The sequence below is a fragment of the Buteo buteo genome, chromosome 4 (genome assembly GCF_964188355.1).
Source record: "Buteo buteo chromosome 4, bButBut1.hap1.1, whole genome shotgun sequence".
In the NCBI taxonomy this organism is placed as follows: Eukaryota; Metazoa; Chordata; class Aves; order Accipitriformes; family Accipitridae; genus Buteo; species Buteo buteo.
This window is the reverse complement of record NC_134174.1, coordinates 29,050,240-29,073,152: the sequence shown is the minus strand read 5'-3', so window position 1 is coordinate 29,073,152 and position 22,913 is coordinate 29,050,240. Positions and strand designations below refer to the sequence as shown.

Here is a 22,913-nt window from a genome sequence, read left to right as displayed (position 1 = left end):
GGGATTCACCCATAAGCAGTTGGGAGCGAAAGGCACATCTAATTTTACCTCACGCTGCTGCACAGGTATCAGAGGAGGGGCGGCGGTTGTAACAGCAATTGACTGTGTGGAAATAAACGACAGGTAGGGCTGAGGACGACCCTCTCCAGCCCAGCGGTGACCGCCACAGGAGACCGACCGTTAGGTTCTCTCACGGCGCGCGCGCCACTTCGCGCCTTCAACGCCCCTGCCCGCCCACGGAAAGCGCGCGCCCCACCGGAGAACCGCCCTCCCGGCACCTCCCATTGGCTGCGCTAGCTCTCTCCCCGCCAGTGGCCGAGCTGGGAGGGACGAGGGGCGGGGCTTTCCCGGAGGCGGCCGAGGGAATGCGGCTGTACTGCGCCTGCGCCTTGGCGGGATGGAGCCGACTTGTGGGGCGCGGGGCTGAGGCGAGCCGCCTTCACCCGGCGGTTCGCGTCCGAGTAGGGGCGCGGGCTGGGCCGTGGAGCTTGAGGGGAGGGGGAGCGAGAGCGAGCTGTGCGCGGCAGAGGACCTGCTCATGGCGGAGAGGTAGCGGCCGAGTGGGCAAGAGCGGGTGGGCGGTGACGGCCGCGAGCGCGGGGGGTTTGAAATTTAAAGCGGGGCGCGTGGGTTGTGTGGAGCGTCCGCTCCCGCGCCTCGCGTCCCTCTCTCATCCTCCCCCGGCTGCGGGAAGGCGGGAAGGAGTCCTGAGGGCCGCCGGAGCGGGGACGGGGGAGAGGTAGGGAAGCGCTCGGGACTGCCCGGAACGATCGGTGAGAGGAACCGGCCGCTGCTTAGCGAGGAACTGGTATTTGGGCAGGGCGGGCTACGGCGTCCGGTGTGGGCTCTGTAGGTGCCTGCGCCCTGGAGTTCTAGCAGGCATCGTTCGGTGTCAGGAGAGTGACTGGCCTGACTGCTCTGTCTGAAATTTTGGCCATTGCCGAGGTGAAAACTGAACCTTGAATATTAGTTTTCTAGTTACCTTGATGTTGAGGTTAAGGCGGGGAGGGAAGTTAGTTCTTGGTTTGATGCACTTGGGCGATTGTGGGAATTCTTAGGTGCTTTACAGAGCTCAAAGAGATACAAGCTTTCTCACATGTACAGGGTTGCAGAACAGTTAGAATAACTTCTAAATGAGTACAACTGTATGAGCACCAAAAGAAAGCACTAGCTGCAATAAATAGCAACTTACTTAATATTTATGTGTCTTTGCTTATGTCTTGTATGTCCAAATCCTTGTTTTTCATCCCTGTCGTCCAAAGAGACATTGGAATGTGGAAACATTACCAGAGAGATTTCCTACACTCTACCTGTCTAGAACTGAAAAACCACACTAAATGTATATAAAAATTGAAGAGGGTTAAAGCTGGGTTTATACTCGAAGCTTTCCCTCTTCTTGTATATGGGTTGGCTGTTTGCTTTTCAAATAGTGTCATGTCTTTGCATTAATGAATTGTTACTTCAGTTTTCAGAAGAAAGTGACTGACTCCCCTGACACAATGCTTAGGCATGGGTTGAACAACAGATACCGTGTGTTGGAAGTCAGTGTAATACAGAGAAATGGAAGTGACCCTGAGAAACACTTGACGATTACAGCATCTCAGTCACTGGAAGATAAAGAGCTGTGCATTCTTAGGAATGGCTGGTAATCCATACAGAAATGTAGATGTCTGAAAAGAGGATGAAATACTGGTTTATTAAGTCAATTTTCTTTGTGTTGCCTTTGAGATGAGTTTTACTGTCTTAAAAGTGATACAAAATACTGAAATAACCTTTATCTAATGTAATATTATCAGTATACTAGTGTAATGGATATTCATCTTGAGAGAACTGATGTCATGTAACTTGTGTTGAGGGGATATTGCTACCTTAAAGTTTTAATTTGTCTTTGTGCTAACAAACAGCAAGATAGTAAACTCAAAGAAGGCTATTTTGTTTAAGTGTTGTCTTGCAACAATTAGAAGTGTTCTTCTAAGTGATGTACCCTCATATATGTACATATAAGTGTACAAACCTATGTCTGTAAAACGTGAGGTTTTATACAGTCTGTTAAAATCACCTTAGCTTGAGCTCTACTGCAAGTTTTTTCAAGTATGGATAGTATTCTAATCTAGGTGTTTGTGCATTGAATGGAGTGTTACAGAAGAAAAGACTAGCTTAGTCTTTTGAAACACATGGGCGTGCATATGCTATTTGGCTTTGCTTTTCATTTTACATGCAAGCCTGAAAGATGGGAGAAAAATATAAGACTCCCATTTCTTGAAGGAAAAAATATAAAGTATCTTGAACCCTGAAACTTCTAAATCAATAAAAATATTTTTAGATTTTGCGGAGCTTCTGAAACAAGTAGAACTGTGAAGTAAGAAAGTAGATCTCATGTAATGAAAAAGTAGTATGCCAATATAAAACATAATGATACTGAAATGGCTCAATACATGGATCTGGAATGACTTGAAGTCAACAGGATTTCCCTACATTCAGGCTGTCCAGATACATGATCCAGTACTAAAAACTCTCGAAGTTTTGTTAGTAAAAATTCCTTTATTCACTTTCAGAATTTATTCAGGTCAACTTCTTAAAGAATCACAATAACCTCCTGTTTCAAAGTATGTTGAATCTGATATATTAATGTATAATTTCTGATATGTTGTGTCCATAGCTTGCAAATGGTTCTTCAAATGTGTTACATTATAGGGAGTCTGTTCCCGTTGTTCCAGGAGACATCATTCACTTAGAAGGGGAGTGTAGCTCCGGTACTTGGGTCATAAATGAACAGTCTGGATACCTGGTACTTTACCCAGATCTGCTGCTTTCTGGTACTACGATATCAAATAGTATTCGATGTATGAGAAGAGCACTACTGAGTGAAAGGTTTAGGGTAAGTGTAGAGCATCAAGTGTATTAATGGGTTATTGGTATTTTGAGACTGGTGGTTTAGCTCAATGTTAAAACTGGCTGAGATGCTGTATTGCAAAGTGTCATTATTAGCTGTTCATAATGTTTACAATACAGAATAATTTAGAGTGGAAACTGTCTGTCTCTGGTTGAACTTCTTGTGTTCTTTTTAGAATTGTGGCTGAAATAATCCTGTATTCTTAATATAGCTAATGGGACAAAGAAAAATTCTGGCAACTTTTTTGATAATCTCTTGTCACATTTTGTGTGGATTTGAATCCTTTGTGAGGGATATGTCTCTTGTCGACCATATGAAAAGATAACCACACTTGGCCAAGTTAAAAGCCTCTGAAAAAATCAGCCAATTCAGTTAAGAAATGGTGTGGGCTAACTCTGGAATCTGAATCCAGCTGCTGGAACTTGGAAAGAGGAAAAGTGTCTTGTGGTAGTGTCTTTGCCGATACATGGATGGCAGAGAAGCGACAGCTGCCAGTTTCAGTTGAGTAAAACTTCCAGATGTGATAGGAGTATAAATCCAAATGGGCAAGGCAATCATAATGGAGTGGTAAACAGGGTAGCTGGGAGCCTGTGACGGAAATAGGAAGGTTAAGTACAGGAGATTAAGACTGTGAAATGGTATTAGCCCTTCATTAGAGGAGTAATGGGAATAAACTAATTGTTTAAAAGGGACAATGCAGAGGGTCCTGACTCTGGAATACACCATCCACCAGTTGTGAATGCAACCCACAAGTGCCAAGTCTGTGAAAGATACCAGTAAGTGCTTAAACCATGGTGATTAGATTTCTAGTTGTTTGGTGGTGACTGATGCAGGAGTCAGTCATAACTTACTACCACTTTCAATTCTTATGAGTCTACAGACCCCAGTCCTGGTGATGGTTAGATGGCTTTCTGAGCTATTTTGGTGATACTTGGAATAATTTTGTGTGAGTTGGTAACACACAGGAAACTGCTTCATGCAAAAAATAATATCTGTAAGATTGTAAAGGAAAGTATTTGCATTAGGAAATACTGCTATTAATACTGCCCACAGGCAAAACTTGCTCAAAATGAATTTTAATCTGTGCCTTTGTTTCTCACCTGTCAATCACTTAGGGATTGTATCCTAACATTATCAGGGTTGGGCTAAAAATGAGAGATAAAGCAATAGGAGGGACACATTTCAATTTGGCTGTTTTCACAGTCAGGTTTGGATAAATATTAATTAGTGAGGTGAAAGCTCTAATAAACTTGCAATTAAATAAGTGCGGTCCATCATGTGCAGCAAATAAAACCCAGAAATTTTATAGAAAAGTTGGCATGAAGTGGGCGTAAATCTTCATGTATATATATAATGTGTTATGTAATATCTGTTGCAGGGCTCAGATTCTGGTTCGCGCCAAACACTCATTGGTACAATTCTTCATGAAATTTTCCAGCAATCTGTAATGAATAACTTGGCACGAGAAAAAGTAGAAGAACTAGCAAATAAAATTGTGTATGGACAAAAGTATCTCAAAGAAATGTAAGTAGCATTGCAGGTGTCTTTTATGTTTGAAAGACAAGGTAGGAACACTTGAACTAGTAGATAAAGTTCTAATTCAAAAAATGTAGTGCTAGTATCGGGAGAATATTCTGCAAAATGACCTTACTTAATGAAACTTGGGTATCTTTTAGTAAGATAATTCCTTGTTTCATGATGTAATTTAATTTGCCTTCCCTGCTGAGCTACTTCTATAGATCTGAACTAGGCTTCTAGAGTAACTGTATGTGTGGGGCTTTTTTTTCTTTCAGGCCAAGCAGGTTGGAGTGTTTGTGCCTATAACATTAGATTCCCAGGCATCTCCAATGCTGAGTTAAATGTGATGAGCATAATTAATTTTGATCCTCAGGAGATGAACTAGAAACTTGTGACTGACCAAGGATTGAGATGTCTGATATTTTCATATTGTTTATCGGTTTACTTTATGGCTCAGTTGTTAGAGGGCAAATCTGATAGAAATACTAGCCAAATAAATGGTCTTCATATTTCCATCAGAAAATGGCAAGATAAATGGCAGTCACTTTTAAGATTTTACTGCAGACTTGATTAAAATCTAATTCAAGTCACGTAAAACAATTATTTTATCTAGAATATTACAAATTGTATGTTGGGCAACGTCAGTATCCATTAACCCCAGATGAGTTGGAAGTTAAAATTGTAACAAGATTTATTACTCTAGTTCTGTTATGAAGGTAGATGTTTTGAATTGTGACTGCTAAGATGACCTAAAGGCTTTTGTGTCGCTCTGGGCCTCTCTGTTTGAAACTGTTGATTTGCAATTCCTCTTTGCATATGTAGGCTAGTATTTGTTGGGATTGAAAGATAAATTACATAAGTCTGCTGGCTGTGATCATCTGCACTTGTATGAACCTTTTTGTGCAAAACCCACTTGTATTTCTCTGTTGCTGTAGAATAATGGCATTATTGGCAGTGAATGTCAGCACTGAATTATCTAATGCCACACGATTAGGTTCTGTTTAATAAGACTTCTGCTTTCTGGTGTATTTGTAACTGTAGCAACTGCAGAGGATCATGATTCCTTTCTAATCAAAATGGTCTCAAGCCTGCCAAAATGTATGTGAAGAACAGGTAGCAGATCAATGTATTCAGACAAAAAGCAAATAGTCTTTTTAATTTCTTTTTAACATTTTCAATTTTATGTCGAGCATAGGAACAGCCATTTTAAAATTCATGACTCTGGTGCTCCTTTCTTGCAGTCTAACCATTAGTTTTGTTTCGTCACATCTACAGTGCTGATACTTCCATTGTGCTACACCCGTTGTTTCAAAAACTACATCAGAAATGAATATAGTGTATTCCTTCTCTTATAACGGATGTTCAGTTATAGTTTTATGAATTAATCAATTGAGTTGAACCTTAATGAATCTGTCAGTATCTACAATTTATAGAAGTTTATTAAAACTTGACAGTTATTTCCATTAATGTTGTTGCTACTTGAGGCAAAATCGTGTTAGTACCAGCAGCAAATCTAATATTTCTGTCTCCTGAAAGTGCATGGCTTTATTTTTTAGGTATCACTTAAATGTGAAACAAGCAGAAGTAATGCAGGAAGTGGAAGAATATTTGCCATCGTTTTTTAAATGGGTGGAAGACTTCATGCACAATCCAGCTAACCAAAATAAAATGCAACTAAAACTGTAAGAAGCCAGAATTGAAAGCTAAAACCTTTCTATATTGTGTATCTTGTTTGGTGCACTTCTAATTTTTAGAACAACAGTTTTATGCAAATCTGTTCAGTGATATGGAGCTAATTCATGGCCTCACTGCCAAAATAGCTAATCTTGAGAGCTGCATGTTTAGCCTCCATTGTGAGTACTGGAGAAGACATTAAGACTTGAGGGTGAATGGACATAAAAATGTTATTGGTCTTAAAATCCTTGTAAACAGTGTAGTACAAAGTAGAAATTTTAGTAATTAGAAAAGCAAGCATCTTTGATCTACTGACTAAGCCAGAAATTACTGTAAATATGTGCAAGACTACAAATCAGAATGTGAAACTATTTATTAATCAAATGTAATTCTTCACTGAGATAACAGTTCATCAGTGAAATGGTGATTTTACTCAACTGCTGCTGCGTTCTTCTTGTCTGTGGCTTCTTGCTGTTAATTGTAATAGCCATAGGGTGTTAAAGTTGCAGTGAAATGGCAAGCCTGAGTAAAATCTATATGCTACTTTCCAGTGTGTATCATTAAACTTTTTGAAGAAACAAAGTGTTTTAGAGTGTGGTTATTCAGAAAAGACCAAAAACTATTAAAAACAGTTTAAGATTCTTTTTTAACATTGACATTTAGGTGAATAGCAAAACCACATGCCAATGTGCAATTTAAAGTAACTTTCTTATAAGATGCTTTCTCTGTTAATGGGAAGATAGTTTGAGTAAGACTTGATGCACTTGAGAAATAAAGTTAGTGCTTAAAGAGTGCCTATAATGCAAAAATATTAAATATTTAATGACAACACATTTTAATATTTAAATATTAATAATTAAGGGAATTTGTTAACTTCTAACTTAATTTTCTTCCTAGGTCAAGTAGTGAAAAACCAGAAGATTTCTCTTCTAAGGTAGAGATTGTGGATATCTTAGACATTGAAGAGAATATCTGGTCTCCCAGGTTTGGGTTGAAGGGAAAGATTGATGTTACAGCCAGGGTGAAAATCCATCGCCAGTCTGGAGTACAGTCTAGGATAATGCCATTAGAGCTCAAGTCTGGCAAGGAATCTAATTCCATAGAGCACAGAAGTCAGGTACAAAACCCAAATGTCTAATTTCACTATCAGTGGCTATGTATACTTTTTTTTTATTTTATTAGATGACCTATTTTTTCTTATGAATGTGAAACACTTTGTATGTGGTATAATCTAGATTTATGGATGGCTGATCCTGGCGTGCCCAAAGCTGCTGATATAAAATAAAAGTGAACCAAGGAATGAGAATTATATACATTTACCACTTTCAAACACACTTATAGTTTTTATCCTGACATATCTGTTCTCTAGTCTCTCCTTACTACATTCAAGTATTAGGTTGAGGCAAACTGCTTCAGGAATTAGTGTTGTAAATCTTTCCAGATAGCTGGCCTGATCTAAAGGTAGTAGCCTTTTTACAAGCTTTTGTTAAGGAAGGTGCCTTTTAGTTGAAATCCTCGGTCAGGTGCTTACTACTTATGGCTTCTAGATTACTTGTGATAGTAGTGGCTGCTTAACCATATAAATTATGGAAAAACTAAATACAGCTTATAATGTATTTTGTTTTTAATATGTTGTAATATGCTTATATATAATGCTTGCAGGTTATTCTGTATACACTGTTGAATTTAGAACGGAGAGTAGATCCTGAAGCTGGATTTCTTCTTTATCTTAAAACCGGTACTATGTACCCTGTTTCTGGAGCTCGCATGGACCGAAGAGGTAAAGTTGTTCCCTTTCCCCAGGAACTGTAATTATCTTAATTAAAATGAAACATTTTAGTAATAATTGTAAGGTTTACTGTCATGAACGTATCTGTACTTAGGGATGTATCACTTGTTATAACATTACTAATTCTAATAAGCTTATGTTAAAAACTTAATTGTTTTATTAATACTCCAATAGGACTTTGCTATATGAATACTCACTTCTTAGCTCACTAAAAAGTTGATGGCTAGTTACTTTTGAGTTAGGTATTGTTACAAACAAACCCAAAACCATCAGCTTAGTTTGTTCTTTTATTGACAGAATTAATGAAGTTAAGAAACCACGTGGCCTTCTACTTAACACATAGTACACATAAATCTGCTGTGGAAAGACAGCATTCACAGCTTGCTGCTTTGCCGCCTGTAATTGATGACAGTCAAGCCTGTAAATATTGCTCCCAAATACACAATTGCTTTCTATACAGCAGGTAAAAAGAAGTGTGACTTGTGTTTTTTAAATAAGCTTGAATAATTGTAGCTTTTGATACTGTGATTTCATTTTTGTGGCTGACAGTTTCTTATTTCTTTATTGAGGACTCATGCACCCTAAAAGAATGTTCCATAGTCCTCACTGCAATTTTTGTAGCGCTAGTCCCTGATCTTGCAGAGACTTAATGTGTTTGCTCAGGTACGCTTTCTGCAAGACAAAATCTGAGATAAGTCTCAACAAAATATTTGATGACAATAACATAGTTCTGTTATATCTAAGTTAATAATAATTATTATTTTTAAAAAGCTATATGCTTGCAACTCTTTGAAATGGGCAGTCTTGAGGCTGAATTATGGCTGGACAACAACTCTTTTCACTTTGACTCTGTAGAAGATTGTTTCCCTGTAGGGTGTCACAGAAGTGGTGATACATTGATACTACTCTGCCAAAGTGTTATTGTATCTCCTGTTAAAGAGAAGTCATGAGCAAATATTTGATAAATTTTCACATGAAGTTATTGAATTGTTTTAAAAACTGCTATAAGTTTTAGTCTTGTCTTTATGCTGCACAAAAACCAGAACCAAAATTGTATACTGAAGAGATCAAATGAGATGTTAAAACAGGAGAGCTTTTGGGGTGATCTTGTGTAAATATAATGCCTGATTGCTTTTAAAATTGTAGGGGTAAAATTGTATGTTGAGGGAGCTAGCTTTGTGGGCGTACATGATATGTTTTTGTAAACTAGTTTTTATGAAATACTACTTCTAATATTCAGTTGTTACATCAACAGGATTATTACTAACTGGGTAGCTACTCGCTTCTGAATTACATTTTCTCTTTGGTTGCATTTTGTATATGTGATTAGGTTTAATGTGTATTGATGTTTAGTTTTGAGATAAATTGACTTGAAGTCTGCTTGTGCATTAACTATTAAATCCACTTTGCTTAGCTAAATCTCAGTGTAGTATTCATATGTTACAAAAAAAGGAACAAAAGATCAACTATCTAAATGTATACAGTACCATCTTTGAAATGTCTTTAATTGGTCTTTGACTAACTTATTTGTCCTTAATAATTCAGAATCAGAGATGATGTAAAGTTATTAATATGAGATTGTTCATATGAACAAAGGATACAGATTCAACTTTACTTCAGTGATGATAGATTAATCTACCTGGTATCTTACAGTATATATTTAGATTGGCATTATGTACATATAGACTTGCAAGATAAAAAGATACAAGTTGACTGTTTCCTGTGTTTGGTTCTACTAGAGCTGTAGAACAAAAGATGGCTGGTGTGTCTCTTTCTCCTGCTATGGTACCCATTATTGAAAGAGGGACCCAGCACCTGAAACCTTCCCACTTGGAGTATTTCAGCCTGTGGTACCTAATGTTAACCTTGGAGCTGCAAAGTGGAGAGGGTAAAAAGGGATATAAAGATATATGGATGATGCCTTCTTCGGAAAGGTAAGGTGTAATTTCTAACCTGGTACAAACGATGCTCCCTTCAGTAACTGGAAATGAGGCATTGTCAACTTGTGTTTTCACTACAAGGATAACTAGGTGTTTTCTAGTGCTTGTAGAAATCGTCAAATATGCTATTTGCATAGGTAGATTTTTGTGAGATGTGACCTAATGGAGACATTAGCCTAATTTACTGTTTATGTATTTGCAATATGATATGTGGGGTTTTTTGTTGTTGTTAAGTCACACATAGGAAGCAGCAAACTGCAGCCTCAGTCTTCAGTAGCAGAAGTGGTGTAATTCTGTTTTGTTTGTGTCTCTGGGGGCTGAGGCTGGGTGCTGACTGTGATCCCAGCTCATTGCGCTGGTTTCCTGAGGGTTTACTTGACAAACAATGATGCGTTTTGGACCATACTCCTAGGCGTGGCTATGAATGTGGATAAAAGCAGACTAAGAGCTCTTGTTGCCTGAAGTAGCATGTTATTATACATCACCTAGTCCAGCAGCTGTGGAAAAAATAATGGGTGGTTTGTAGGCCTATTTCAAGGCATCTGTAGAAATGTAATGTAGCTGAGTTGTTTTAAGTGAAACAAGCAACTCCATAAGCAAATATGGAACATATTACTGAAGTGGATCCAGTCATCTGATCAGTATTTGGTTTTTAACAGGAAGTTATAGATGACTGTAGGCTAAATGTTAGAGTCTGCTCTTAGAACAAGTACAAGGGTTCTTCATATTTTTACAATCCTTTTCTGGTCAAAGTAGCTATTGTAAAGTGACTGTTTAATCTTCCTCGTTCTTGTTGTGTGTGTTTGGGTTGTTGGTATTTTTGTTGCTTTGGGGATTTGTTTGTGTTTTGTTTTTTTTTTTTTTTGTATATTGGTTTTGGTGGTTGGTTGTGGGTGGTATAGTTTTTTTACTTGTGGGTTGGGGTTTTGTTTATTTGTTTGTTTTTTTTAAGATCCTCTCTGTAAGAGAAATACTATATTAAAATATATTTCTTTTTATAATATCTTCAGAGAGAAGGCTGGGGATTGTGTTGGAAACCTGATCAGAGTTAATGAAGTGCAGGAAATTTCCGACGGACAGTATCTACATTTCTTCCAACGTAGAAATGGTGCCATACCTAGAACAAACCTGTTGGTTGGTGATCGAGTGGTTGTGAGTGGACAGGAAAACGGTTTACTTGGTTTGGCTACTGGCTATGTTAGAGAAGTCAGTGTGACAAAAGTCTCCTGTTTGTTGGGCAGGTAATAGAACAAATGGAAAAATATCTGTTTGAAGACACTATGATACTGGCTTCAGGAAGGGTACTTTTATGTGTCCAAAAAGCTCTGATGTGTTCTGACTCTTCTTATTGGGCGTGGGGAAGTACCCTTCAGAAATTCTCTTACCTTGGTTAAAAATATCAATACTTGGTCAGCATGTATGCCTGTCTATTTAACTACATTGTTTGAATGAAAGCATGCTTGCAAACTCCATTTACTTGAGACTATACTACTCTCCAACATGAGACTATATGGATACAGTGATTACTGTGTTAATAGTAACTTTCATTATTCAGACGATATTGTCTTTAAATTGGGCTTTGATCATGTTTTATTTAGATCAGTTAATAGTATGTTTCTTCTAGCTGTTGCTTTACTCTGGGACCTCTGGAAGATATCACTTAACACTTAGTAATAAGTCTTTAATCATCAACATACTGCTTGTAAACAGGATTATTTTGTCCACGTTACTGTCATCCTTCAGGAATTTGTCAAAGCTCCCCAAGAACACCATATTTAGGTTGGATCACGAAGAAGGAGATGTTGGTATAGGAGTCCCTTTTGAAAACCTTTCGAAATTGATGAAAGATTCCCCAGTCAGGTATGAAAAATTAAATTAATTTCACACTTTCAATATTTTCAGATAAAGTTTCTCAGCTGGTAACTCTTCGTGTTTTTTTTTTTTTTAATCCACAGTGAAAGACTCCGCAACTTGATAATTGACTTCCACAAACCACATTTTATTCAGCATTTGAGCTCTGTCCTTCCTCCAGAAGCAAAGGAAACCGTTGCAAATATTTTAAAGGGTACAGAGAGGCTTTCCCCAAAATCCTCTGTTTAGTAGTACATCTCTATAGCCAAAGCATTTATCACACAAAATATAAGAGTTTTTTTACTACTTTGGGGTCCAGTGATGGTTTTCTTCTTAAAAATTAAAAACAAGTTCTAACCTTGCATATCTTCCTGTGATTAACTTAGTCTTAAGTTAGTTGGAAGACCTGACCAGATATTTGTTTACAACTTTATTTTATTTTTGTTAGTTGCTGCAGCTTGCAGTTTCAGAGTGCCTATCATTACCTCTCTAACCTTTACAAAAGGAAGGAACAGGGAAGGCTCTTGGGATAGAGGAAGCAGACTTTGAGGGAGTGGAAAGAGGGCTTTGGTGTAAGCATTCACTTGTATAATCACTTTTGCTGACATTCTGGCTGCTCTGTAGTGTGCGATGCTTTGTGGCACCTTTTTTTGCCATTTTTTTCTTAAAACCAAAATTTGTTTAGGTGTGTGTCAGTGTCTCATTTAGTGAAAATATTTGTTCTCTGACAGAGCTGTCTGTAAAAACAGAAATTCAGCTGGATTCTCTTAGAGCAAATAGACCTTTTTATAAAACCTCAGTCTGAAGACTTATTTTTTTGCTTGAGCTTTGCCCAGTCCAAATAGCTGGAATGTGCTGCTTATTTGCATCAGACTGGGAAAAAAGAGCTCTGATGTAATGTTTCTTCTAAACAAGATGATGCTACATGTGCAACTCATTTCCCTTTGCTGTAAGCTGTATGTTTGAACGTGAAATTGGGTATGATAAAATAGAAATGCCTATACACAATATCATATGGAGGTGGTCATTTGGGATATTAGAAAAAAGTCACAAAAGGTCTAGGAATAAAACTGTCTTCAGTGATTTATTTCTCAGACTGTAGTGGAGACCCTGTACTACATGTCTTGTGTATTATGTTTAATATCATTACTTCATTAGAATGTACAGAATTACTCTGCTCAATTCTTTTCTTTAAGGGCTTTAGTGGAGAAGGAAACTATAGTTTTGTTTTATTAACTTCAGAAATTATTACAATGATTATGAAGTGTAGACATTTCATTTTTATTTTTCTTCTTAAAGGTCTAAATAAGCCTCAGAAACAGGCAATGAAACAAGTGCTACTTTCAAAAGACTACACGCTTATTGTGGGTATGCCTGGAACAGGAAAAACTACTACGATATGCGCTCTAGTAAGATCGTGTACCTTGATGTTTAAATTTTTTTGTGGTATTTAGAGGATGGCATTAAACAAAGTGTGTATAAAGCATACTGTCCAAAATTAATTGTCATGACTTAGTCTGCTGGTATCTGCATAACTTCAAAGAAGAAAATACATTTCTTTTTACCTAAGAACTTATATTTTGTAGAACTGAAAATGAATTTTGTGGAGTAGGATTCCCCTTTTGCTTGTGTAGGAATATATGTGGGAGGGAGGAGATTGAAGTGTGATATTTAATCACTTCTGTGATATGATACTTTAATGTTAAAATTCATTGGCTGCAAATGTCAGCAAGTCCTGAAATCCTAAAAAAACAGCTCAAAACCCAGACTCCTTGGGGAAGTCAGTAACTTGTCCATTGTAAATTGTATCAAGCCATGGTGCTGAAGCTATGAGCAGCCTGCTAGCCGTTTCCTCTAGGTGGTGGTTCTCTTTTGACAGGAATGGACTGTAGGAGCATACTGGATTCAGGCTCTGGGCTGAGTGAGTTTTCTTGAAATAGCAGTGTCATCTCGCTTCCAGTTGTCATCAACTCATGGGGAAAGAGGAGTCTGGAGAGCAAGCAGCTGCTGCTATTATCAGATCAGCTCATTCCACTGAATCTGTTGTGGCTAAATTGTCATGGAGAACAGTGTTTGTGGGAATGGGCTGCATGACTTTTTCTTAAAGTGCAGGTCTTTAGAGTGCAGCTCCTTCTCTTCAGTGCAGTTTGCGAGTGTGCATGGATGTTCTTAACTCTCACTGTTTGCAACATGCAGAGTAAGCCTGCTGTTTATGAGAACCATCAGGTCTATTGCCCATATTGCTTTGACAATAGCTAACTGGCAGACCTTGCCAGAAAGGCTGATATAAATGAAACGATACTTGTTAGTGGGTCCCTTCAAAACTTCTTGTGTTTTTTACCTAGTCAAACGTAAGATTGCTGATTGCAGTATATGAGCTAATAACTTTCTTTTCCTTCCCATTGCCACTCATTAGGTGAGAATTCTTTCTGCTTGTGGCTTCAGTGTTCTTCTGACTAGTTTTACACACACTGCTGTAGACAATATCCTGCTAAAGCTAGCCAAATTCAAAGTTGGTTTCTTGCGCTTGGGGCGAGCTCAGAAGGTTCATCCAGATATACAGAAATTTACAGAAGAAGAAATTTGCAGGTCCAAATCAATTAAATCTGTAACAGAATTGGAAGAAGTCTATAACAGTCAGGTGAGAAAAGTGTTTTTTATTAGCCCTGCAAATTATGAAGAATAATTACAGTAGTATTCTGGTTGGTTGTATGATGTGGAGAAGGAACCTATCCCAAGGGTGTGTTACTGCTGTAAGAAATCTGAGCTGGAAAAGATACTCAATCTCTGCATTGCTTCAGTTTCTTTATAGCCAATAATGACCAACATTAACAGTCTGAATGTTGAAAAGCATTGTTTATGTCCACACAAAGTAAATTATCATTGTAATTAATAAGTCCCAAAGACTCCAGTGCTTTTATCTGTGATCTTGTGTGTGTGGGTGGTGGTGATTACCTGCTGCAACCTCCTCTATCCTTATTCACGTATTGCTGCTGTTTGTCCCTTTTTCCCTCCCACTTGTGCTCCTTGTGCCATTGGTACAATCAGCAGATGGGGAAGAGGAAGTGGTGTGCTGTGGACCTGAGCTGGCCAAACACTAATTTTTGGTTGAAAGATTACTGCTGCCTGTGTGACTATTAATGCAAACCATAATGGGAGCTGGGTAAACTGAGTCAGTGGCAGCTTTAAATTAAACTCGTTGAAAAAAAATGAAGCTTCATGGTAGTTGGAGTAAATGCCAACTTTACAAAAGCTGCCATTTACTTTTTTCTTGATAAGCATTGCAGGGGAATGACTGAAGTTATAAGGGAAGTGACTTAATGTTTCATATCTTAGTCATTCTGGATTGCAGTGGAAGCACAGCGGTGGGAAGAACTGTGCTGCTGTTGTTTTATCTTCCCTCTGGAATTAAAAAAAAAACTAAAACAAAACACGCACTTTTCTACATTAGTCATTTCAGCATGAATTGTATATGCATAGAGCCTGATATCACTCTGAACACGTGGCAGGAACAAGTTATTTGCTACGTTCTGCTCTAAAAACTGTTTTTTGTTTGTCACTTGCAATCGATGCAGAACTATGTGAGGCCAATATGTAAGTAAGGTGTGCTGGTTTGATTTTGAGGATTAATAATTTGACTTCTTTTATTTTGCATTTTAGTTTAGTTTAATGCAAAATACTATTTTTTCTTTTAACCTGGAAAACGTAGTGCTAAAGGATATAAGATGTATCTTATTCTTAAAGCGTGTCTCAATTTTCAGCCAGTGGTAGCAACGTCTTGCATGGGAGTAAATCACCCCATCTTTGTTCAGAAGCAGTTTGATTTCTGTATAGTTGATGAAGCTTCCCAAATAAGCCAGCTCATCTGCCTGGGCCCCCTGTTCTGCTCCAAAAGGTTTGTGCTGGTAGGGGATCATCAGCAGCTGCCTCCGCTTGTACTCAATACAGAAGCAAGGTAAGATAAAATGCTGCTGAACAGGTATTAGCAACGTGATTTCTGGGAAAGCTCTTGCAATGTTTTGACTGACATATTTTTGGTTTTTTGTTTTGTAACAGAGATCTTGGCATGAGTGAAAGCTTATTTAAAAGGTTGGAACAAAACCAAAATGCCGTTGTCCAATTAACTGTGCAATACAGAATGAATAGGTATCTTAAACTTTTATTTATTACATTGGGGTTTTAATGTGGGATTGAAACTGCAAGATTTGATGCCTTTTCTCCTTTTTTTTTTAATCTGTAGTAAAATAATGTCACTGAGTAACATGTTAGTGTATGAAGGCAAACTGGAATGTGGCTCAGAGAAGGTGTCAAATGCCACTGTTAACTTGCCCAACCTAAAAAAATTGAAACTGGAGCTTGCAGATGCTTCAAAAACATGGTTGAAAGAAGTACTTGATCCAGACACACCTGTGTGTTTTCTGAATACAGAAAAGGTAAAGCTTGTTATGTTCTCCTTTCAAAATTGTATTTCTGATGCAAGTTCTCAACACAGTCAATACGTAAAACTTCATACAGCTTAGGTAGGGTAAAATATGTAACTTTAAAAAATGGTTTTCTAGTTACATGTAGAATATGCAACATGCAAAAATGTTGTTAGTATAGCTGATTAATTGGGCTGGTACAACTGCTGCTGGAAACATTGCAGCTAAGAGCAGCTGAAAGGTTTAATTTGGATAATATTTCAGAAAATTTTGAATGTACTATAAACTTTGTTCTCATGTACACAGTGTAGCTCAAAGTGTGTAGCCATACCGTATGCCCTTTCAACCATAGAATGACCTCATTTCCAGCAGCTGAGGGTCAGTGGTGTCTAAGCGGTGTGCCAGTGGCAGGAATAATTGCAATTCTCCATTGAATATTGCAGACGTTCTATACACTGAAGTGTGAGGGAGGAGTAAGTTGGTTTAGGTATGTCCTTTCATGGAGACTCAAATTTTTGCCAGAAAAATAAAACTCTAGTGTGGGTAAGAAGTGTGCGAAGAAACTGACTTCTACGTAAAATGAGGAAGAGTTTAAATGCATGTGGAAAAATATTAATAATTAGTATGTATTTGTGGTCTCTAGTACTTGCTGTCACTGTAGTTAGTGAATGGATTATGAAGGTTTGAGTCTATCTTCCTTCCAGGTTTTATGTTGATTCCTATTAATACTGTGTTTTGCCAATAATTGTATCAACTGATGATCTTTTATGATGACCCTGGAAAGAACTCTCTAATCTCATTCTGTGCTTTCCAGGGCATTCTACATGATTCATTTTGTTTTTATAACAATTCTGATAGAATCTCTTGAATGATCTAAGAAGAAACACTGTGTTTCTTTTTAGTGACTTAGAGAAATTTGTAAAAATGCCTAAACTAAATGGGGGGACCTTTTCCTCAATAGCTGCTGTCCCTTTCACAGAAAAATAGAGAGTTGGTGCCAGGGTAGAGGTTTGTTCCAATAGGAAACTGGCTGATACATTGTTTATCTGTTAATCATACCAAATTGGTAATGTGAAAGCTAGAGTTTCTGTTCCATTTTAATTTTTTTCTTCCCTAGAAAGCCCATCTTGAGTATGACAGCTGTTTGGTTTGTAGAACCTGCAGGAAAGTTTCACTTTCCAATATATTCCTGGTTTTGTTGAGACTTTAGGCTATGATGTCATATCTCTTTATGGACTTCCTGTCAAAACTGCATGTATTGTGGTAGTCATAAAGGAAAAAACCAAAACCCAACCCAAATCCCTCCACCAAACAAAACCAGCATTTTGTTTTCTTTGACTTTACGATTTTTTTTTCTCTGTATACTATTCGTAGTGTAACCAAGAAAAGCTTCTGAAGAGACATACTTGGGGGGATACAAAAGGGGAGAAAGGAGACAAAAAATTATCACATGACACCATGAGGAAGCTTGCATTTATTATGCTAACTTTTTAAAAAATTAAAAAAATCTCTATTGTTTTTTGTTTAATAATGTGATATATTTGTGATAGTAATCGAAAATCTATTTGTTCCTTTTCTGCCAAACCCTGTGTCAGTCTGCACTTCCTCTGACAGCTTGGGTCTGAACATTGAAAAATTATATCCTTGATTTAATGCCAGTCTTCTGAGTAATTCTAGGCCAAAGTTGTTTTTGTTGTTTGTTTAGGTTTTTTTTTTGGTGTACTATGCAAACATAACAAGTATAAAGGTAAGCATGTGTTATCATAAGCATGACCTAGCTTTTAGAACTTTTTCCCCTAAAATAGTTTTTGTATAGTTTTTGGCTATACTAATGCTAGTGTGGATTGAAACCAACTGCCATTAAAACAGTGCTCTTCTGGTTGAAGAAACTTGAGCACGTGCAAGTTTGGAGGCTTCTTAGGTGTGATGTTTTCAGGACAGTGGATTTAAAAAACAAAAAACCACAGAAACAGCACAGCTGTAACAGTATAGCTCTTAATTCAGTTGTGATATGTCAGGTCATAACAACAGTTAGACTGAGTACATGATGGCAATGTAAAAACAAGTTAGCTTACAGTAAGTACTAATCTGTGTAGCTATTGAGACACAAGCCATGGAGAAACTGCCATTTTGGAAAAGGCAATGGAATCTTCTAATATGAAGGAAAATATCTTCTGCTTCTATAATCTATGCAACATACTGAAAACATACTATGTCAGGTAAAAGAAGCTTGGAGGACATGTTGCAGAAAAATTGGATTCTTGCTGAAGTATGTAGTATCCTATTTAAGCAACGCAATACAGACTACTTTTTTTGCATGTGGCTGGAATCCTAAAATAAACTTGTGGATGCAGTAACCTAGTATTTTTATATATGTATATATATATGTGTGTGTGTATATACACATGTGTATATATGTGTGTGCCTCAAGAAGACCTCTATATAGAGTTGCAGTGTCCCATATGCATTTGTCAATCTCTTAACTTTTTTGTTCATTTAGTGTTCTAGGCATTGAACATAGATTACACTTAGTGAGCTACCCAGTCAGTTGAGTTCTTGGACTTGTGAAGCTTTTGATGCATATTTGTACACTGTCAGATTCTATACATGTGCAGTGATACTGCTCTAGCAAGCAGATACTGCTTACCTGAAATACTCTTACAAATATTAACTATGTATTACTTTACCCACATGTTAAATGTAGCCATCTCCAAATTCAGCCTTTCGGATGATATTGGGGTAGTTGTTTGGAGAAGTAAAACTAGTTGTAATATGATTCTGAGAGTGTTGCTTTAAGTCAGACTATACCACCTCCCATTTTAAGTGGTAATGCTGTCATAAAAATTTAGAAGGAAAACTGAACAAAGTGGCATCTAAGAAAACAAAGTTGATGTATGACACTAGTAACAGAGGCAAATAGTGGAATGGGTAAAGTAGAAAATGGCATTAAATGAATAAGGTAGTAAATGGAATTCAAAGCTGGAAAGCAGAGGCAGATTTAGTGTATGCTGAGTTTTAGACTGTTTTTAAATAAAGCAGTTTGCTACTTGACCCCACTTGTAGCTGCGTGCCAGTTTACTAGAAGGATAACATCAGGGACAGGTTCATTGCTAATGATACTACTTAAACCTTAGAGAAGGCAAGAGCTAAGCAAAGAGAATAAATTATAAAAGTGTGATACCAAAATGGTAAGAGTTTACATTCCAAACTTGTTCCTGGCTTACTAGTATCATTCATACATGATGCAGGGAAAGGGATTTAATAGTTAAGAAATGGTAAATTCAATAAATTTTTTTTTTTTTTTTTTTTTAATTTGGAAGTTAAATTTAATACTACCATTTTTGGATAGTTCTTCCTGTAGTTTTAAATATAGGCTTTCAAACATTAAAAAAAAAAAAATATCCTTTCTGCTATGGGGATGGGTAAAATTCACTGTAAGCTTTGTTGTATGGAAAGCCTTAAAACAAAAGTCCCATGTAGAATATAGTTTGTTCTTTTACCTTGTCAGGCTGGGAAATTACCATTTTTTTCATATGATGTATACTGTGTGAACTGTGAAGTCAGATGATCAAGCTTGCACAGTTTCTTAAGATGACTTGCTAGTACTAGAAACTCATTTTAGCAGATTGTTTCAACTTGTTTTGTAAATGCAGTGTTTTGAGGTTACAATATAGGCTCTTTGTAAAACTTAGCATTTGGCCTTTTTTTATTAAAACTGTTACTATAAAAACATGTATGGTGAGTTAGGGATCAGAATATAGTATGCTATTGCAGACAGCAAGAGTAATTATTTTTCGTTTATATTTTTTAAGGTCCCAGCACCAGAACATGCAGAAAAAGGTGGTGTAAGTAATGTGACAGAAGCTAAACTAGTACTCTTCCTCACATCCTTATTTATTAAGGTATCTTTTACTTTATTACATTGTTCGGAGGGACAGCTTTATAATTAATCAGTTTTACATTGCTATAGTAATGGCTACTGTATGTATTGGGATATTCTTTGAGGGATAACCTTAAGGATAAATTAAAGGTTAGCTACATGTCAGTATAGTCAGGAGCTTGAGGTCTGCATTCAGTTCCCTGTCCCTTGCCTGGTTGGATTTGGGATGCAAAAAAAGCTGGATGCCAAATTCTTTTAAGAGACGAGGACTTTCTTGTGAGGGAGGGGAGAGGATTTGCCTTTCTTCCTTATTTCATCCAGTCAACTTCAGGAGTAGTACGAACTATGAGTTCTGAATGTTCACCTCACAGTTTGAGAAAGAAAGAAAAATGAGGATTTCAAGGGTATCTTTATGCTAGATTAAGATGAACCTTGGGAGCTTGCAGTAACTAATACCTTCTATTTTCTTTAGTTAATACCAGCTATACCTAGAGTTCCATTGGTAACTTAGTGTAGACACAATACCTTGCATCACTGTTTAAAAAAAAAAAATAAAAATATCCTTGATGGTCTTCTGACAGTAACAAGTATCCCAAGCTAACTGCACTGACCATTCTTTTCTACTTTCTTCTTCATTCAGGCTGGCTGTAAGCCTTCAGACATTGGCATTATATCACCATACAGACATCAATTAAAAACAATCACTGATTTGATGGCAAAATTGAAGGAGAACAGAGTGGAAGTCAACACAGTAGACAAATACCAAGGAAGAGACAAAAGTATCATAATTATATCTTTTGTTAGGAACAGTAATGATGAAAATGTAAGTTGGTCGTATTAACTTTGTTTCAGTCAATTCTAATAGTTAAAAACCTCATTTTCAAAATGCATCTACCTACCTTGAATTCTGAAATTTAAGTAGGAAAAATAAAAGCAAATTATGTCTCTTTAACAGCTTGGCACCCTCCTGAAGGACTGGCGACGTCTTAATGTTGCTATCACAAGAGCCAAACACAAACTAATCATGGTGGGCTGTGTTCCATCCCTGTGCCGCTATCCTCCTTTAGAGAAGCTACTCTGCTATTTGCAGTCTGAGGCGATGATATCCTTTTTCTCCACACTGTTTTGTGAGAGGGGAAAGGCAAGATTGACGACTTGAGATTTGAGATAAGATTGGGAAGATCTTAAATTATTTGTTCCACTTGTGACACTGGCAACACAGTAAAAAATGTGCCAATTATATATGCCAAAAAAATACTTGAGATCAAGATAATGGATGGATGTAGAACGTTCAGTGTCTTCAAAAGTAGAAATAAAAGTCCATGGTGATTTGCAAGTCAACTTTGACATAATTTATTTTAATTTCGAGGCCTGAATTTTTAATGTTTAATGCTTTTGTATTTTTTATCCTCCTAGTTATTTGAGATCTTAATCTCACTGTCACTGTTTTCCTCAGAAGTACCATGCATTTAAACACATCTGGTGAGAGAATGGTTCGTGAATAATGTTGCTAGAATGGAAAATGATGTAACTTTCAGATGACTTATTTTTTCTTTCTCTCTGGCATTGTACTGAGTTTGCTCTAGCTATGGCTGTTTCCATCTCCTATTTAATTAGGAAAGACCTTGTTAGCTGCTCTCTTTGCAAACACCAATACACATGCAAACAGGTTTTGTGTTTTTGTGAAAGTGGTATGTTACCAAAAAGCTTCCTTAACTTGCTACATCTTCAGTCTTCCAGCAGGGGCTCATGAAAGTATCCACAAGTGTAACATTTTATGATTGTGAAGATGAAAGAGTTTTACAGGCATTTGTATATTTTATTCTGGTGCTGCTTAATGTAAATAACTGGTTAGTGGGGTATGAGTGCTGATGTGCACTGTTTAATCTGAATCAAACCAAAACAGAAATCACATTCAATTATTTTAAAGGTTTCCTTTCAGTAAAGTAACAGCACGTATTTCTTTAATAAGCTGGTCATTTTGGTACCAGCCTACTTGTAACAAACCAGTAATATGAAGTATTCTGTTCCTTCAGATACTGAATAGCTACTTCTAGATTCATTTTTATCTTGATAAACAGTTATCTGAATAAGTGAATGGGGAAGCACTTGAGGAAGAGCAGGGAGTAAACTAATACTGCATTGAGTCATAGTTCTCTGGGGTCAGTTTGGTTTTAAAGACTTTAAAATGTAGTTTACATACAGTAATTCTATTTATTAGAATTTTAATTAAGAAGCTGTCTTGTGTACTGTTTGGAAAAGAAAGAGGAAAAACTTCTTTCTCTTCAAAGCCTCATGTTCTTCTTTAGCTTCTGTTTTTTTAAATACTAAGGTCTTTTATATTTATATACATAATGTGGCTAATCTCTCATATGAAGATCCCTTGATGACTTTTCTAATCTCTTGAGTTTGCGTACATCTGGGAGAAATGCGATGTTGATTCACTTAATTCCCTTTTATGAACTAATGTATTTAGCAGATAAATCTGAAGTGAAATGCTGCCCAGTTGAAGATCATAGTAAAACTCTAGTTTCAGTTTATCTGATCTGTAGTCTTTTCTTAAAAAAATAAAAAAAATTCCCAAGAAACAAAAGTAGAGATGCAGCTTGATGATTAAGAAGTTTACATGCTCAAGTTCTATTTTTAGTAAAGATGGTAGTATATGTATGATACAAAATATCCCTTACTTGACAGATCTGTTGTTGTTTCTTTATACTCCCTCATACTCTAAACTATTACTGAGAAGCTTCTTTCCAAGACTGCTGGTGGAAACATAAATTTTTTTCATTCTTCAAAATCATTAGTATTTGTTTTCTTGTGGATCAATGTCAAGTAGTTGTGTGCATATAGTTGCAGGCAAACTTCTAGATATCTAACGTGGGCATTTTCACTCATTTTTTTAAACTGGTCCCTAACTTTTGTAATGTTTGAAATAATAAAAATTTGA

The 22,913-nt window shown here is 37.0% G+C and overlaps 1 protein-coding gene across 1 annotated transcript; it reads left to right on the top strand.

Annotated features, from left to right (window-relative positions):
• The first annotated feature begins 438 nt into the window (after window positions 1-438).
• Window positions 439-22,913, top strand: DNA2 (DNA replication helicase/nuclease 2). Its single transcript, XM_075026850.1, has 21 exons — window positions 439-549; window positions 1,466-1,645; window positions 2,695-2,878; window positions 4,272-4,417; window positions 5,968-6,093; window positions 6,983-7,202; window positions 7,748-7,865; window positions 8,172-8,337; window positions 9,614-9,808; window positions 10,825-11,055; window positions 11,558-11,674; window positions 11,770-11,879; window positions 12,965-13,074; window positions 14,082-14,306; window positions 15,427-15,620; window positions 15,722-15,811; window positions 15,906-16,098; window positions 19,899-19,988; window positions 20,607-20,789; window positions 20,922-21,070; window positions 21,693-22,913. Exons 1-21 carry the CDS (start codon window positions 539-541, stop codon window positions 21,745-21,747), a joined length of 3,093 nt encoding a protein of 1,030 aa, XP_074882951.1. The 5' UTR covers window positions 439-538; the 3' UTR covers window positions 21,748-22,913.